Genomic DNA, 18,477 nt, shown 5'->3' with positions numbered 1-18,477 from the left:
TAATTTTGTCAAAATTAGGAAGGTTTGAAATACTATTCTATATTATTTTTTATTATATAATACATATCATAAATGTAGACAATTTTTACATAATCTGTAAAATTATATATCCTTCCTAAGTTTTGATAAAAGTCATCATTACCAAGGATTTGATCAAATTATTGGACAAGATGCATTTATAAATAAGGTATATGCTATGCATAATGAAGATATTTTTAAATCACACTTAGTATGTAAGTATTTTTTTATAAGATCAATTTCTGTACAAAAAAAATTTATATAACTATTTTATCTGCAGTACAACAGGGTGAAAGACTGTTTGGTAATAATTCATTTGAGTAATATATCGGACAAAGAAATAGTGACATGGAAGTATATAAAAAATCCATTAAAATGCATACAAAAGAATAATTAACAACACATGATTGGACAGAAATTAATATAAATAATTATATCATTTCACGTGTCACTGTTACTCTATTATTCTTATCTAATTATTTATAGTAATATATATATCTAATTATATATAAACATTTTATAGGTGATATTTATATAATTGTATATATGCATCTTTTTTTTTAAATTTATTTTAAGTATGGATACTATGAATTCTTTTTGCATTTCATTGCTGTGCAAGTTAATGATATATATATTGTTATCCTAACTAGTCAATAGATAAGATGAATACTTTTTTACCTGAAGGATCTGCGAGAAGGTGCTGCAAATAACTTGTTAAAATTAAAATATAATAAGTTAAGAAAATACAAGTGAAAATATTCATGTTAAAATGTTGATTGTCATTGAGTATTGTAGATTTTGGATAGAACATGAAAAATATAAATTTGTAAAATAATATATAAATATATGTATGTATGTGTATATATATATGTATATATATATCATACATATATATATATATATATGTATATATATATCAAGCTATATATATACACACACACACAAACACACTTTATATGAATGTAATAGATATTAAAAAATATTACATTTACAATGTTATGCTGCTTATTACAAAATCATATTTGAACATTTCTATTTTTGTAGTATTATTTTATTCACTTGTATGTACATCAAATTTAATACCTTTATAAATATTATCAAACCATAACTGTTTTGAATCCCTTATAAAGCAAAATCCTCATTATTTATATTAGCATGTTTTATATATTATTTTTTTTTTAAGTTTTGGAATTATTTCAAGGAGGTTTTTATGGTAAGTTATTAACATCTTAGACGATATTTACAGATTATTATAAAAGTATAGTTCATCAATATATTGCAAAAAGAAGTTCAAAAACAGCATTTATCATATTATTTTAAATAAAATTATTAATAACATTAAAGATTATTAAAAGTCTTTGTAATTAAAGACTTTTTATGTAAAATGTTTTTTGCTAGATATATATTATTACTCAGAAAAAAAGACATTTATATTATTTCGATTAAAGGAAATGATCTTAAAACTTAAAGGTAAAAATAAGTATTGGATGTATGAAACATGTATTTTATAACAAAACAGTGACATTCTTGAAATGAATGCTACTCAATATACGTATGTTTATACTTCTTATAAGTACAAATTATATCAATACAATTAAAATGTATATTTATTCAAATAATAAGTGCACAGTCACAAATATACTTAATTCATTATTTTTTACTTTAGCATCTACAAAATAATATACATTGCTATGACACAGAATTTATTACTTCCTATAAGCGATGAACATACACTATCATTTTCACTTATAAAATATGTATATCATACTATGGTGACAAAATGCTACCATTATTATACAGATCCACATTTGCTCTTCTAACGTTCCCACACATTCTTTTACAAATGTTATGTAAGTAATCCTACCTAAAATCTAATTAGGACCATAGCAACATGAAGTTGTAACGAATATGCTTATTGCCATTATTTTATCAAACTATATAATGCTTCCAATAAAAGTTTGACATTTTACTGCCAGAGTGATATATTGTAACTCTATATTTATATAATCATATTGTATCAGTGTAATTGGGCAAAATACTATTCTTGCCTTAAAATTTGCAGAAAAGATTACTATATCTCACCATGTACTCGTAACGTAAGTATAATTTTTATTTTATATAAATTATATAAATGGTGATGAATTTATTCTCAGTCATTAAATTACTGATCTCATTATGATTAACTATTTTTAATGAGGAAAAAAAACAAGATCAATATATCGCAATATTCAATTACATATTCCTTATTATGTAATACGTGTGCTTTGATGTTTTATTTAATTTATTAGATAATTCTATGTTGTATACAACTGTAATGTGCATTACTTGTTTGCGCTTTTATATATGGACAAGGATAATATACAAAAAAAACTGAGCTGAGGAAAACAACATAGATATGTATATAAATCTCGTTAATTTAATGCAATGATCGTATTCAAGTCCTTGATTTAAATGTTCTGTATAAAAAATTATCTACATATCTATCTCATCATTTGTATGCCATATGCATAATTTTTGCTTGATCAGTATGTAAATATAAATTAGTTTTTTATACTTCCTGCATTTATAACAAAGTTCCAGTGGTAAAATATAATTGATTATTATTTCTATTTCCATAATAGAAAACACACAAACAAGTAATATCAATTGCACAATATTATATCAATAAAAAACTTAAAATATAGAAAAGTTTGATGATAAATCTATTTGATTAATAATTCACCATACTTCAATTATTGATTTAATGAAGTTATCATAATATAACCTAAATGTAGTCATATGCTGATAATAAATGAAAAAAGTAATACTAATCTCAAATAAGGAAAATTAAATGTAAATCTGACATATCCCTGATGTAAATTTTGTAATTTTCAAAGAACAAATACTTCGTAGTTTGTTTTTAACATTAAAAATAATATTAACTATAAAAATTATAACCTAATTATTATAATCACCATATATAATTTTTACTATTTAAAACTTAGTAAAGTTATCTCGCGCGACAAAATTAGATGTATCTAAAGGGGAAATGTTTTAAAAGGAATATGATTTGTACTTTTCATTCCTCAGTATTGTTGTTAAATTTCAATAAAATGCATTTCCTATGAATTTCCCTCTTCCTTTCCAAGTTTATATACTACATATACTGGAAGTTGCAGTCATTATGCTAGTTTCAGCAAAAAATTTAAAGATATTTTACTATTATTAAATAGTAACACTTTTTCTTATTCTATATGAGTCAAAGTTAATTGAAAAATTATATTATAAGTATAAAAGTAAACTTTTGATTTCAGACAACAGAACCTATTCTTAATAGGTTAATACATTATATAAAATATTATGTAAACGCTGTACGAAGACAAATTTTGTAAATTTTGATTGTGCATATAAAATAATCAAAACAACATAACAGAAGTAAAAAAATAGGCCAATATTCCTATTCTTTCATTAAGTACAGAAATGGCACGACTATCACTTTGTTTTCAAACAACTGATACAATAGCACACAGTTTGATCATGTTGATGATGAAATATCTTGTATCAGTGATACATAGTATGTTCCGTATCATCTACCATTTCAATACTTAATTGTAGTTTAAAAGTGATAAAAGGTGAAAACGTACCATTATCTTACGGACCTGTAAATGTATTTCATATAAAATTAGCAAAAGATATAGTTGCAAATTTAACGTTATGCTCTCTGTGCTTATTAAAAATTTAAGCAAAAACGCATCTTATATGCATGTGAATTCTACTCTATAAATACAAAGAGTAGTTTCTTGATAACGTCATTTCTTTGTAAATTTGATACAAAATAAGGCTCATGGGTACTTTAACACCTTTTGCCACTACCAAACCACAAAAAATTGGACCACCTCTTTCCATACTTCCAGTGAATTAGAAGAGGAAAAGGGTGGTCTGCCTTGCTTGCTACTTGGTCGCCTCAGGTGGACAGTCAGGCTGGTTATTAGGGTGAGCTGCAGTGAAAGCTGGATGGCCTTCTAAATGTCTATCTACCCTTAAAATTGTTGGAAATGGTCTCAAATCAACATGAAACCTTCTGGCATTGAAAATTTGTGGCACCAAACAACAATCTGCTAATGTAATTTCATCTCCTACACAATATTTGCCTGCACTGGAAGACAACAATTTTTCTACAGCTGTAAAAGAAAGAATTTTAATAATTATTGATACTTCTATTTTTATAAATATAAGTTTATTGATTATAATGATACAATATTTCAATTTCCTATCTGTAATGTAAAAATTTAAATTGCCCACCTGTAAAACCTCTTGTTATCCAATGCTGTGCCCATTCCTTCTTACGTTCTTCCCCCACATATATTAGCACAACTAAATTCTGCAAAGGTTGTATACCGCTAGCTATTACTTCACAAATCTCTCTAACTCTAGCTCTTTTGACTGGATCAGCTGGCATCAATGGACGATGTGGTCTAGTCTCTTCCAGATATTGTAATATATTAAGCTAGAAAAAACAAATATAATCACTTATTAATTATTTAGATAATGTATTTCATTAATATATAATTTACATTATACTCACAGACTCTATCAATGTATGATTGTCAATATGAAGTGCAGGCACTTGTTCCATTGGATTTATTTCACGGAACTCATTACAATGTTGTTCTCCTCCACCTTTTACTAGGCTGACAGGTTTTATGTCATAAGGTATCTCTTTTAAATTTAATGCTATGAAGACAAAGATATGTAAGATACACTTAACTGATGAAACATTAAGATAACACATATTTTATAATATTCTTTTATCTATTTTATTAATATAATAAACAACGAAAGACAAAAATTTTAATGCACACAGATATACAATTCCAATATATTATTGCACGTATTTAAAGTAAAAATGTGTACAATTATATTAAATTAAAGAATATTATTTTTCTTACCAATTCTCACCCTCCAAGAACAGGAACTCCTCCAATAGGAATAGAGTACCGGCTATAATGGGGAAAAAAAAGAAAGAAATAAAAAAAACAGATATTTTCTTTTTTTTTTCTTTTATTATATTTACCGACCACGAACGATACCAGTTACCAATACATTTACACAAATGTTAACTCGAGGCCGATTGAGAGAGAGAGAGAGAGAGAGAGAGAGAGAGAGAGAGAGAGAGAGAGAGAAAGAGAGAGAGAGAAAGAGAGAGAGAAAGCAAATTTATTCTGGAAAAAATGACTTAAGAAGATCATCGAACAAGGTCATCATATTTTAAAATATCAAAATAATTATCAAGAAAACAGACAACAAGTATAAATGAGTAAAATATCAAATTCTAATCAAGGAACGACATAACACAGGCCTTGAGCTACATAAAGAGGAAGGGAGTTGTGATCAAAGCGATCAGCGAGATATCTAAATTTTGAATAATTCGCTTACCTTACCCATGACGGACATCTCGTCGTACTGAGATTATAGGTATCGCCTTTTTTTCAAACGCTTTCTAGCCAGACGAGAATAGACGCACCTTAGCTCTCGAATCTATCAGAAACAACTCGGAATCCGGTCAACGCGCGAAATCACTCCTCCTTCCCCCCTTTTATTCGATTGCCAAGTAACCCGTTCCACCGCCTTTGGGTGGTAGTGTGGGACTGTACGAGGTACCAAGCGTGAGCCAATCAACGATCACCTTTCCGATATGATATGGTACCATACGTCGGAAAACTGTTCGTAGCGCTTCGAAGGCCCTGACGTATTCCGAAAACTAGATTTACATACATATATGATTTTTTCGAGCGATTCATTCGCATGCATAGATATTGTGAACCTTTAATAAATTTAATTTGATTTAAATTTAAGGAAAATCTACATTTTAAATAAACGCATATGTAATAATAAATAAAAAAGTTTTTTTCCCTTCGATCTTAAGAAAAACAATATTTCCAACAACGATCCAATCATATGCACCCATTTATCGATGAAAATATTTAAATGGAATAGTTCGAACTTATATCTCTTATTTATATTAAAAATTATGTTAGAATTTTCGGTTGAATGTTAAATCTTGTTTAATATTTATACATAAAATAACAGATTACTATCGGGAATATAATTTCACAAATTTATTTATTATTTAACCTTATATCTTTTAGTTTTAAAGTCTGTACGGATATTATTATCTTACATATAGTTATTCTAAATATTCGAAGTTATACTAAATTGATTTTTCGTTTAAAAATAAAGAAAATTTAATCATTTAAAAAATTTTTTTCCTAGTTTTAAATTCATTTAGCGATAATTTTAAATTATTCTAAAGTAACTTTAAAAAAAAAATTATTGATGTTCTATGATTTTGTCTACTTACTTGATTTTTTATGCTATGGAACGTTTTTCAAAAATCTTATCGTTTAAAGATATTACGTTATCATGCTTTAGTATTTAATCTATATTAACAATTCTATTATGAAAATACTTTTATTATATATTTTTACCGAAAAAAATACGGACATTCTATATTTTATATTTATAAATCTAATTTCATATTTCGTAACTCAAAAATATTATATAGGTATAACCCAATAATTACAATATTGATATAAAAGCGTAATATTTATTGAAACGTTAAAAATTTGCGTAGAAAATCATTTAATAAAAAATATATTTTCACATATATTGTAATTACTTTCCATTATAACTGAGTTTTTACATAGGGTTATATTATTAGTTATATTATTTAAAATCTTAGACAATGATTAATTTTATAATTTTTATAATTACTGACATATATACTATGATATCAAAATTAATGAAATATAAAAAAATGTTATACAATATACAGCAAACATGTATTATTATAATATATATATATAATTGTTAAAATATAATTTTACAAGTTTCTTTACACACATACGAACCGCACTACACACACACACACACACCACACACATACACACACACCACACACATACACACACACACAATTATACATATACATACATATATACACACACTACTGAAAATATAAATTATTGAATATTAAAATTAACTTTATTGAAATTACTATTTATTAATTAAAATGTTTGTATCTTGATTCTTCGTAAGTCTTCCCATTCTTCTTGTTAATAAATTATTAATTTTACAATGTACTTTATTATCGTTCTTGATGATGCTTCTGTAAACAAAAGTAAAAATGTACACACTCTACTTAACAAAAATACTTCTACAATTATATTATTTTTGAATAAATAATATAGATGTGTACATAACTTTTAACAATTAAATTTTGAACATTTCAAAAATTCTAGAATGTATCAAAAAACAAAAATATTGGTAATAGTTCAGAAGCTCTTTCTAGAAATTTTGTTTATCTCTAATTGAAGTTCTTGATATCAAAGTTTCATAATATTAATCGATTCTACCAATTTCGATGCCTTTATAATTTATTATTTTCTAATAGTTTTATGATATTCTAACATATTATGTTGTCTTCTTAAGTAGCTCTTTGATGCTCGTTCCTTAGATGACTATAACGATCTCTTTTAATTGATGTTTAGTATTTTGGATGATAGCTCTCAAATATTTAAATTCTTTGATAATAGTAACTATGGTAGTGACTATTATGATATTTCAATGTTTGCTTTTTTGTATGATTTTATTGAATCTTTTTATGCTTAAATTCAAATAATGATAACGATAATGTTCTTTTCGGTAGATATTACCTGAACAGTGAGTGTTTCCTCAAGTTCAATCTTCCAGATGATGATATACGTCATGATATCGAGTTGCCTGAATAACAATAATGATCCTATGATTCCTAATGTTAAAAATTATCTTTCCAAATGATGATCTTTGAGTGATGATCTTTGAGTGATGATCTCTGAGTGATGATCTCTGAGTGATGATCTCTGAGTGATGATCTCTGAGTGATGATCTTTGAGTGATGATCTTTGAGTGATGATCTTTGAGTGATGATCTTTGAGTGATGATCTTTGAGTGATGATCTTCGCGTGATGATCTTCGCGTAATGATCTTCGCGTAATGATCTTCGAGTGATGATCTTCGAGTGATGATCTTCGAGTGATGATCTTCGAGTGATGATCTTCGAGTGATGATCTTCGAGTGATGATCTTCGAGTGATGACAATCTTTCCATATCCGTGCTCCAAGTAATAATGATCCCTCGATGTTCGCTCTTAGGATAATCATAATGATGATGATAATAATAATGATGATAATAATTATAATGATAATGATGATGATAATGATGATAATGATGATAATGGCGATGATATGGTGATAGGGCATCTCAATCTCTCAATATTTGTTCCCTCGATGCCCAGCTTTATGGATACTGATGTGGTTCTTCTTGATATGGATAACGGTCCCTTGATGTCCGCTCCTCTCCAGTAAATGACAATCCCTCGATGTCCGCTCTTCTTCGAGTTAATGATGACAGTCCCTCGATGTCCGCTCTTCTTCGAGTTAATGATGACAGTCCCTCGATGTCCGCTCTTCTTCGAGTTAATGATGACAGTCCCTCGATGTCCGCTCTTCTTCGGAATAATAATGACATTCCCTCGATGTCCACCCCTCTCCAGTAAATGATCATGGTCTCTCGATGTCCGCTTCACTTCGATTAATGAGGATGGTCCCTCGATGTCCGCTTCACTCTGATTAATGAGAATGGTCCCTCGATATCCACTATCCAGGTGATAATGATCCTTTAATGTCCGCTGTCCGGGTAATGATAGTCCTTCAATGTCCGCTGTCCGGGTAATGATAGTCCTTCAATGTCCGCTGTCCGGGTAATGATAGTCCTTCAATGTCTGCTGTCCGGGTAATGATAGTCCTTCAATGTCCGCTGTCCGGGTAATGATAGTCCTTCAATGTCCGTTGTTCGAGTAATGATAGTCCTTCAATGTCCGTTGTTCGAGTAATGATAATCCTTCGATGTCCGCTTGCCCAGGTGATGATCCTTCGATGTCCGCTTTGCCCAGGTGATGATCCTTCGATGTCCGCTTTGCCCAGGTGATGATCCTTCGATGTCCGCTTGTCCAGGTGATGATCCTTCGATGTCCGCTTGTCCAGGTGATGATCCTTCGATGTCCGCTTGTCCAGGTGATGATCCTTCGATGTCCGCTTGTCCAGGTGATGATCCTTCGATGTCCGCTTGTCCAGGTGATGATCCTTCGATGTCCGCTTGTCCAGGTGATGATCCTTCGATGTCCGCTTGTCCAGGTGATGATCCTTCGATGTCCGCTTGTCCAGGTGATGATCCTTCGATGTCCGCTTGTCCAGGTGATGATCCTTCGATGTCCGCTTGTCCAGGTGATGGTCCTTCGATGTCCGCTTGTCCAGGTGATGGTCCTTCGATGTCCGCTTGTCCAGGTGATGATCCTTCGATGTCCGCTTGTCCAGGTGATGATCCTTCGATGTCCGCTTGTCCAGGTGATGATCCTTCGATGTCCGCTTGTCCAGGTGATGATCCTTCGATGTCCGCTTGTCCAGGTGATGATCCTTCGATGTCCGCTTGTCCAGGTGATGATCCTTCGATGTCCGCTTGTCCAGGTGATGATCCTTCGATGTCCGCTTGTCCAGGTGATGATCCTTCGATGTCCGCTTGTCCAGGTGATGATCCTTCGATGTCCGCTTGTCCAGGTGATGATCCTTCGATGTCCGCTTGTCCAGGTGATGATCCTTCGATGTCCGCTTGTCCAGGTGATGATCCTTCGATGTCCGCTTGTCCAGGTGATGATCCTTCGATGTCCGCTTGTCCAGGTGATGATCCTTCGATGTCCGCTTGTCCAGGTGATGATCCTTCGATGTCCGCTTGTCCAGGTGATGATCCTTCGATGTCCGCTTGTCCAGGTGATGATCCTTCGATGTCCGCTTGTCCTGGTGATAATCCTTTATGTTCGCTCGAAAAATGACTATTATGATATCCTAAACGTTCAGTTTCCTGAATGATAACAATAATATTTTTATATTCCGATGAATCACAGTACTTGGTTTTTTCAACAAATTTTATTTGAACTTTATAAAACCTTGAAATATTTTGTGTTTTTCTGTATTTTCACTTTCTCAACATATATATATTCTTTAGTTTTATAATAGAATAGTAAATATTTACGTAGAAAGGTAATACATGCTACAAATTTGCAAGTATTTTTATTATTCTTATAACATTGTAATTATTCTATTATAATACTTTTTGCTTTTTAGTAATCACTACAATCATTAATTTTATAAATATGTAACGTATATTGGTTAGATACTTGAATATATGTTGAGAAAGTAATGTTTAAATGCCTTCGTTTCTGTGATACATGGAATAGTTTCTTTTATAATCAGTGAAATTTTCATATTTCTTTTTATATATCCCTTGTTTTCCAAATATCATTACTAATTTTTCGTCAATACAATTATTTTTCAGAATATTTCAATTGATCTAAAAATGTATAAAATTCAAACTTGCTCAAATGGAATAATTTTGCTTGATATTAAAATAATATTTGTTTTAAAAATATGATGAAGAATGAGATATTAATGTTTTATAATAAAGATCGAGATATTAATATTTTACAATAAAATCTGTAGTTCAGATGATTGATTTCCTACTCAAACTATGAATTAATATATTGTAATATTTGCAATATAATATATTGTAATATTTGCAGTTTTTTTACGTAAACCAATCAATCATTCAAATTATTTGCGATTTTGAATAAAATTGATCTTCGAATTTATAACGACACTAACATATTTAAGAATAATTTTCAAAAGATAATTTTTTTCTTTCTGATGCCACCTAAAAATATTGTAATATTAGGTTGTGGAGAAAGAAATCCATTTTATTTTTTTTTTTTTTTTATTTGACCCAAATCGGACAATCCGAAACATGTTGAATAAAGTCTTTAAGTTCACGCAAAAATAATGGATTTCTTTTTCCCCAAACTGATATTTGGCTACCAGTATAAGATTTAACATAATTATTATGTATCATAGTTTAAGTAATTGCATATTCATTTACTGGTTTTACTTTAAGAACAATACATTAAAATTATAGATATATATTATAATAAAATCTACATATTTTTTCTTTTAATTTCTTCTAATCTGATTTTTTTTCATACTTTTAGGGAATCTCATTTTTATTTTTTTAAACTATTAATTTTATCTTTTTTATTTTCTAATCTTTTTATTTTCTAATCTTTTTATTTTCTAATCTTTTTATTTTCTAATCTTTTTATTTTCTGATCTTTTTATTTTCTAATCTTTTTATTTTCTAATCATTTTATTTTCTAATCTTTTTATTTTCTTATTTTTTTTATTTTTTAATCTTTTTATTTTTTAATCTTTTTATTTTTTAATCTTTTTATTTTTTAATCTTTTTATTTTTTAATCTTTTTACTTTTGACCTTATATTTTTTATTTCTCTTTTGAATATTTTTTTCTTTTATATTTTTTTTAATTTTTTAAGCTTCAAATATATAATAATATCTCGATAGTATCCATTAGGCCGTAAAAAAACAATAATAATTACGAGTTCAAACTAAAATCTATATACATGCGCTTTTTGTCTAAGTAGCAACACTATTACAGGGCTGACAATGCAGAGCGCATTAATGCACTTGTGACATCAAAAAGGTTACAGATGTGAAAAATATTAAAAAATAACAAAGAACAAAAGCTAAAAAGAAAATAAATGTCGAAAAAAAATCCTATCTTCTATAAGCAGGAAGTCTCCAACAAAGTATAAAAAAATATCTGTAAGAAAAAGTTTGTTATTAGACAAACACAATAGATTAGACGTTATACAATTATTCACATAGTTTAATACAAACCTTTTAAAATGGAAAAATAGGCTGTTTTGCTGGAACTCTGGATCAAGACCCAAGGTCTGTTTAAGGATGCTGGTCAATTGAAAATCATCGCCTCTAATCGCGTACAAGAAAAATCGTAAGATCAAAGAAGACACAGGAAATTACAAACGCCATATGTAGATCCCATTAACCCATTCTTCGATAATAGATGTTTTCATCAACTGCGACAACGAAAACGAATCCACTTCTAGAAGATCCTTTAGAGACATCTTCCAAAAATATTCCTACAAGTTCCTCTTTCCGTGTATCATTTCAATGATCAACTGCTAAAAATTTGACTATGAAGGTATAACCCAAGAGATGATGATGCCAAATGAAAATCTCTTCTAAAATTAGTAGATTGCCGATGCCATAGTAATTCGACGACCAATCCCATCCTCTAGTCGATCGGGCATTGGGACACCATCGATGTTTTCAAGGATCCTTGTACTAGATTTATTTCAAGTTTTAACGATTACTGATGTCCTGAGAAAATTGTGATCGACTATCGTCCAATAATCTTCATTCACAGCCTTATTTACAATTTTTTACAAACTTATGTGGCCTCTAAAAATAGCTGATTAACACAAATGTGGAGAATACTAAGTATAACTCACGTATAGCGAAGCTCCCAATCAGGTGAATCCAAATCATGACCAGGAATATCGAGAATTTCTTGTGTTTCTAACTAATCTTCATAAATAACAATCAATATATAATTTAAATAATCTTCATAATCTTCGTAATCTTCATTATCTTCATAAATCAACATAATCTCTTCATAATCTTCATAAATTAAAATAATCTTCGGAAATATATGTCAGCTGTTTTTATAAAATAAATACATCTTCTTTCATATTTAATATTTTCATTAATATAAACTTCACAATTATTGCTACTGTCGATAGTGTACCCATGTTGTTTTTCTTCCTGTATTGAATTGTTCGACTTCTCATAATACCTTCCTATATTGATGAAGTGCTAGATTTTTAATCAAGTGAATGTTATATCTAAATTGGTTGCAAGTTAATATTTGTTGCTTTTACACAAATTATGAAATATATTCTAGAAGAAAATAACCAATTCTACCTTTTACAATATGTTAAATAAAATGATTTTTATTGAAAAAATACCTCAATTAATACTGCTTTTAAAAAATCAGGAGGAGAGAAGCGTTATCTTAGCATCATAGAAACAATGAAATATTAGAAATTAGATATTTCCTTTACTATTTAGTATAGTGCATTTGCCATCTCATGCATATTCTTGATCCTAGAAGGACAACTCACAATGCTAGACAATTTTTCTATATCACACATAAGTGATGCTATCTGAAATGCCATTGAATCTTCAATTTATTAGTACCCTCCCTCCCATCCCTTCCCTTCCAAAAATTCCTAAACAATTTATTAAACTTTTCAATACACTGATATAGCAGTACAATAATTTTTGAAGCAAAGTAATCAATTATTATACAATGTGTAGTTTAAAATCAATGAATAGTTTCAAAGCGCAATACACAGCACTTAAACAGCATATTAATCAATACAGCCATTAAAATTTAGTCTTATTGTCCTTTTTAATTGAAAAAATATAACTCACGAAATTCACTCACCAAAGTTTGCTAGCATCAAAAGCCATTTCTACAATATTTCTACCTCTTCCAGCCATAGAATTTAATACCAAGCATCATTCATTAAATTGTGTTGGTAGATTTAAATTGTCATACTATATTTAAAACTCAACGTATATAGCTACCAAACTTAATATTCCACCCAATTTTAGCAATATTGATGCGCATTATCTTGAGCTTGATGTATACTTGGTTATCACATTACACAAAACTTGGTTTTATCACACATATTTGATATCAAAGAACTTTCTCACATAATAGCGTAAATATATAAAATATTAACGAACGAATGCACTAATTTCACACAACCTACACAATATTCCTCTTCCTATGTTTAAGTATTATGAGCCTCCTGTTTTAAATTATAATATCTTTATGAATTGCCTGGCTACATAGCATAAGCAAATTAAAATTTCTATTTCATGATAGCAAATCTGTAATATCATATCTTGTACTCATATTCTATACGTTAAACGCAAGCAATCAATAAATTATTGCAGCAAAAATAAAATTCACATCACTTTATAAACTTCTTCCATATTGCTTTTATCTAAAGAAATTATGTTATTTTTAATCTCAAAACACTTTCCTGTAAGAAAAATATTAATATATCCCGCAATAGCTACTATTTACCTGGGAAACATTTCTATTGGAAAACGACCTCTTATACTTCGTTATAATGAAATTCTTTTTTTAGAGTAATTTTACTCCAATATTAATGAGTCTTGTAAATTATATTACTATAGCTTGTTAAATAATAAAATTGTTGCAATTGTACAGTAAAGCTATCTACTACTTTGGCATGAAATTGCTTTATCCTTCTTTAGATGGTCATGTAAAATTCAAATGATGAATGTTTTTTTCTACATGATACATACGGATGGATGTTCTGTGCAGTATTATCTTCTGACGGAACAGTAGTTGTTGGACATATATACGTTCAATGGATATGTTAACATCTGCATCCCATGAAGAAATTTTCCACCCATTAGCAGTTTCAAAAGATGCATTTCTCAAATAGCTATATTCTAATCTTCCACTGGCTAGGTACAATGCGTTCTGAAGTAGACTACCATGCTGCACATGCTTTGGCTGATATCACAAGAATACCTGATGGGAAATGTGCATAGTTCTGCTAGCATCTCTGTGGAAAGAAAATGCAAAATCTTTTTGCCCTCCCTTTCCTCCCCTAATACTCACATAAACCATCCAACAAATCTAAACTATATAAAAAAAGCTGATCTAAGAATTGTATAAAATTTGTTTAGGTATATAAGTTTAAATACCTCATTACATACATACTATTAAAAATTATGGTACTTGAATGTCTAATTATTAGAACATAAATTCTTACAATATCCATCTCCTTAACATTTCGTTTAAATTTACATTCAAATGATGAATAAATATTATAGATGTGTTATCATATGATATCAGCGTGCAGTGCAGGAACCTGTTATTTAAACTTTGGTGAGCAACAAGAAATACTCTTATCAAAGAATTGCTATGTAATAAGTATAGATTTTTCTATTTTTCTTTTAATATGAATTCATTAAGTAATATTCGATATTCTCTTGCTCAATAAGATATCTTGTTATTATATTGTAGAGATTTATCCGAATGAGTCTTCTCCATTTAGTCATTGCATGAAACACACAGCAACATTCCTGTAGCTCAGAACATTTTGTTTTGCCCACCCTTACCATATGAACTCTTTTCAAACAGTCAAATACGTAAGTTTAAATTATAATAAATTTTTCAACATTGCACATTCGACTATGTACAAACATATGCATTATGTAAAGTTTGCTTACAAATACATGATCAGCAACTGTAATATGCCAGGATCCAGTCGAAATCCAAAGCCATGTGCTTGTGATCTTTGGGGCTGATTAGTAGTAACTGGAATAAGAATGTAAATAATCTGGGATCTCCAACATACCTTTTCCCATTTAAGCCAGACATTGAGATTATACGAGCGTTATATACAATTCCAGCAATCTTCCAGAGCATTAAAATTTTTGTATGAAAACTGTGAAAAACAAAACAGCCCCAAGAGAAGCCTCACAACAGAATATACATTTTAAAATATATATTCATATTAATAAGCAAATTTCTTTCAAGCCAACCAGCCTTTTTCCAATATTCTTCATATTGTTTTGTGTTCAAAAATCCAATGTATTCGCACTTGTTAACTGTGACAATTTTCAATATTAGAATAATTTTCCTCAGGGCTTAAAACAAAATTGCATTGACCAAACAAAGTATAAAAGATTTTCTATCATGTTCCAGCAACTTTTTCCATCCAAAGCAGTTCTCATCATTGCTAAATCCTATCTCCATCATTAGAGCGAAGAATACAAAATCCACATAGCGAAATAGAACTTTGCAGTGAAAAAATCTCAACATACACCTGCCCCCTGTCCTATTTATACATGTCAGTTCGTAATATCATCTAATTGTGAGGGATACCTCCTTCCTTCAATCAACTCTTGTTCTGTATATCTCAGTGAGATTGATTCTATTGACCATGCTTCCATTTAATCTAGAAAACACATAACGCACAAATTCCATCCCTAGTTTCATAAAAATATTGATATACAGGGTACCTTTATGCCACCTAGGGATAAGTTTCTTTCAGGATCACATCGTATCTGTGAAAATAATTATTGCGCACACAGACGAAAAGAACATAGAAAAATATAAAAACTTATGCACCATTTGCTTTGTTAGTAGTACCCATAGCTATTCTTTGTTCATGAATTTGCATGAATCTGCATGAAACTGCTTTAACTACTGATATTTACCAACGATCATTTCTCTCATATTTCTTTGCTTTAATTACTGACATGCATTACGAATCATCATACCTCAAAACTTATGCTAACAGAATATATTGATGAGGTTGATTGGATACTGGCATAGTCAATTTTGCATCATGTCAACGATCAGAGTAAACTGGTATTAGCAGCGCAAACACTGGAGGGGACTTTGAGAATCTTCCACGTTCAGTAGAAATGTTCCGAATCTGAAGAAACACGTTACAAGGGTGGTTGGCAATACGAAAGAGCTCACCAGACAGTAGTACGAGTTCTCTGCCTCGCAGTGAGCCTTGTGCATCGCGCGCTGAAGGTTTTGAGAAGACTCGCGACTTGGTTGTGTGCCGAAGGTGCGAAGATATGATGCGTACGTGCGTTATGCCACCACACATTTTGACCAAAGTGCGCCTTACACGGCCTTCTAAAAACAAAGACTAACCCCTTTCCCTCTCGATACAAATCTTATCGTCTCACCGCACCTCATTCATGGACAGGCCAACAACGTCACAGCCGATAACCAATTGCTTCGACATTCGTCTATCGTTCTCTCGCTCAAAGATTTCTAGGATGAATGGCAGACTGAAAAGGATTTATGGTATTAATATGATGTACGATACTGGCAGATTATGAAAAAATCATTTTTATTTCAAACATATTTATTTTCATGATACTCCCGTAACTCATCTTTGTCATCTATAAGATAATGTATAATTTACAAAATTCAATGTGAATTAACATTTTCATCGATATATCATATATCAAAAATCCACGCCATTAATCTATAATTTGAGATCCTTTTATCTTATAAAACATCCTTATAATAAAATATTAAATGCCATAATTCTAATATCACATTTCAGAATGTTACAAAAATTATATAGTCATCAATTATTGCTCAAAAGTCATTCCAGTGATGTTATAAATCTATCCTGAAATTATTAGAGCACATTCTCTGTAATCTAATTAACTATGGACTTTCATAAAATATTTTTTCTCTTTGGAAAATTCCAATTTCCAAAGATAATAAAATATTTTGACTCGATACAGTTTACAAACCAAACTGGTGACAGGTACTAGGACCAGACAGCATGGTATCTTGACTTCTTAGATGTATGCCCAGTGTCCATGGACAGCTTCTCCATGACCATCACACCCGTCCCATAGCCACCTCAAACGGTGAGACTGCAAGTAAAAAATTTCCAGATATACACCAGGGTAATGATGTAACTTCTAGATGCCATAGTACACGAGTAGATACTGCAAAGTCTTCCAGTTCCATCCAAATGATGAAATTTGGTACAATTTTAATCGTCCCATTCATCGTTGTAATGGAGCTTTAATTTCAGAGAGTTTCAACATAAAATCATTTAAGCTGCTCAATTCCTGACACACTGGTTCATCCCATAAATTACTTTTTTGATATATCTCGGAGTATTCCAGGCTTTCGCAATTACGATTATCAGATCGTGAATTTGGCAAGAATTTGGACTTAAGTTTCCGCCATTGTGAAATCCTTAAAAGCTGTTTTCTTCGTAGTTCATATTCAGCTTTATAAAGAGTGTATGATAAAACAGCTTCTATGCGTAAATTACGTTTTCGATTTCGGCGGCACATTAATTTCTTCCAACGTACTTCCTTTATCCAATTGGATAATTGCTCAGTCTTACTTGGTTGATCTACGTCGATTTCCCAAGGTCTTAACATCTTGTTCCGAACAAATGATGCAGATTATTGCGATAAGATAAAATCCAGATGTTGGGACTCTGTTCACTCTGCTTATAAAGTTGTGACGAGGTCCATAATACAGGAAACAATTCTCTGTCGAACTTCTTCAACTTCTTCTTTCGAATTTTTTCTTGAACATCGTATCGAAGCTCGTATCTTGAGGCACTAACTTATAAATACCAATGTTGCCTACATCGCGAAAATAAAATTCTTTTCGCGTACCACCTAACAAACTTAATAATTAATGAAAACACCAACCTGTATCTGGCTCGTGTTTCTTGACGATCCTAGCAGAAATGCAGATTGCAAAAACAAATAATAGAACACTGATTTGCAACAAAACTAGAGAAAAACTATGTAAGAGCCAAACACGACCTTCTCCGCTTGAGGTTGACTGAGGAACTGGTCCGCCCGGACGATTGGGTGGGGTCTTATATACCTCTCTA

General features: G+C 30.4%; 2 protein-coding genes and 1 long non-coding RNA gene across 19 annotated transcripts; all 3 read right to left on the bottom strand.

The window, feature by feature from the left end:
• Positions 1 to 1,567: 1,567 nt before the first annotated feature.
• On the bottom strand, positions 1,568 to 5,776 carry LOC118440646 (putative maleylacetoacetate isomerase 2). The gene is made up of 5 exons (XM_035863984.2): positions 5,434 to 5,776; positions 4,947 to 4,998; positions 4,583 to 4,731; positions 4,300 to 4,504; positions 1,568 to 4,178 (listed from the first exon to the last, which is right to left on the bottom strand). Exons 1-5 carry the CDS (start codon positions 5,449 to 5,451, stop codon positions 3,949 to 3,951), a joined length of 654 nt encoding a protein of 217 aa, XP_035719877.1. The 5' UTR covers positions 5,452 to 5,776; the 3' UTR covers positions 1,568 to 3,948.
• A 5,065-nt stretch (positions 5,777 to 10,841) lies between these two features.
• Positions 10,842 to 18,451, bottom strand: LOC118440680 (uncharacterized). Of its 17 annotated transcripts, XR_014982351.1 has the most exons (5): positions 18,290 to 18,451; positions 16,376 to 17,488; positions 16,097 to 16,141; positions 11,837 to 16,032; positions 10,842 to 11,759 (listed from the first exon to the last, which is right to left on the bottom strand). It is a non-coding gene; the product is annotated as an uncharacterized LOC118440680 (long non-coding RNA). The 17 variants fall into 17 exon arrangements; XR_004837898.2 differs by having other exon boundaries at positions 11,837 to 12,304; positions 12,472 to 17,488; XR_004837893.2 differs by having other exon boundaries at positions 11,837 to 12,835; positions 12,988 to 17,488.
• Positions 17,495 to 18,283, bottom strand: LOC118440679 (uncharacterized). Its single transcript, XM_035864051.2, has one exon. It carries the CDS (start codon positions 18,008 to 18,010, stop codon positions 17,624 to 17,626), a length of 387 nt encoding a protein of 128 aa, XP_035719944.2. The 5' UTR covers positions 18,011 to 18,283; the 3' UTR covers positions 17,495 to 17,623.
• Positions 18,452 to 18,477: the final 26 nt, after the last annotated feature.

Source organism: Vespa mandarinia, chromosome 7 (genome assembly GCF_050613455.1).
Source record: "Vespa mandarinia isolate Hongniang chromosome 7, ASM5061345v1, whole genome shotgun sequence".
Taxonomy (NCBI): Eukaryota; Metazoa; Arthropoda; class Insecta; order Hymenoptera; family Vespidae; genus Vespa; species Vespa mandarinia.
The sequence above is the reverse complement of the archived record's forward strand: the minus strand, read 5'-3'. Positions and strand labels throughout refer to the sequence as shown.

Coding starts and splice junctions, on each gene's coding strand:
- LOC118440679 (XM_035864051.2), bottom strand. CDS start 18,010: ATGTTAAGACCTTGGGAAATCGACGTAGATCAACCAAGTAAGACTGAG.
- LOC118440646 (XM_035863984.2), bottom strand. Junction 4,732..4,946: donor TTCTTGGAGGGTGAGAATTG/GTAAGAAAAATA, acceptor TTGTCTTCATAG/CATTAAATTTAAAAGAGATA. Junction 4,179..4,299: donor GATAACAAGAGGTTTTACAG/GTGGGCAATTTA, acceptor TTTCTTTTACAG/CTGTAGAAAAATTGTTGTCT.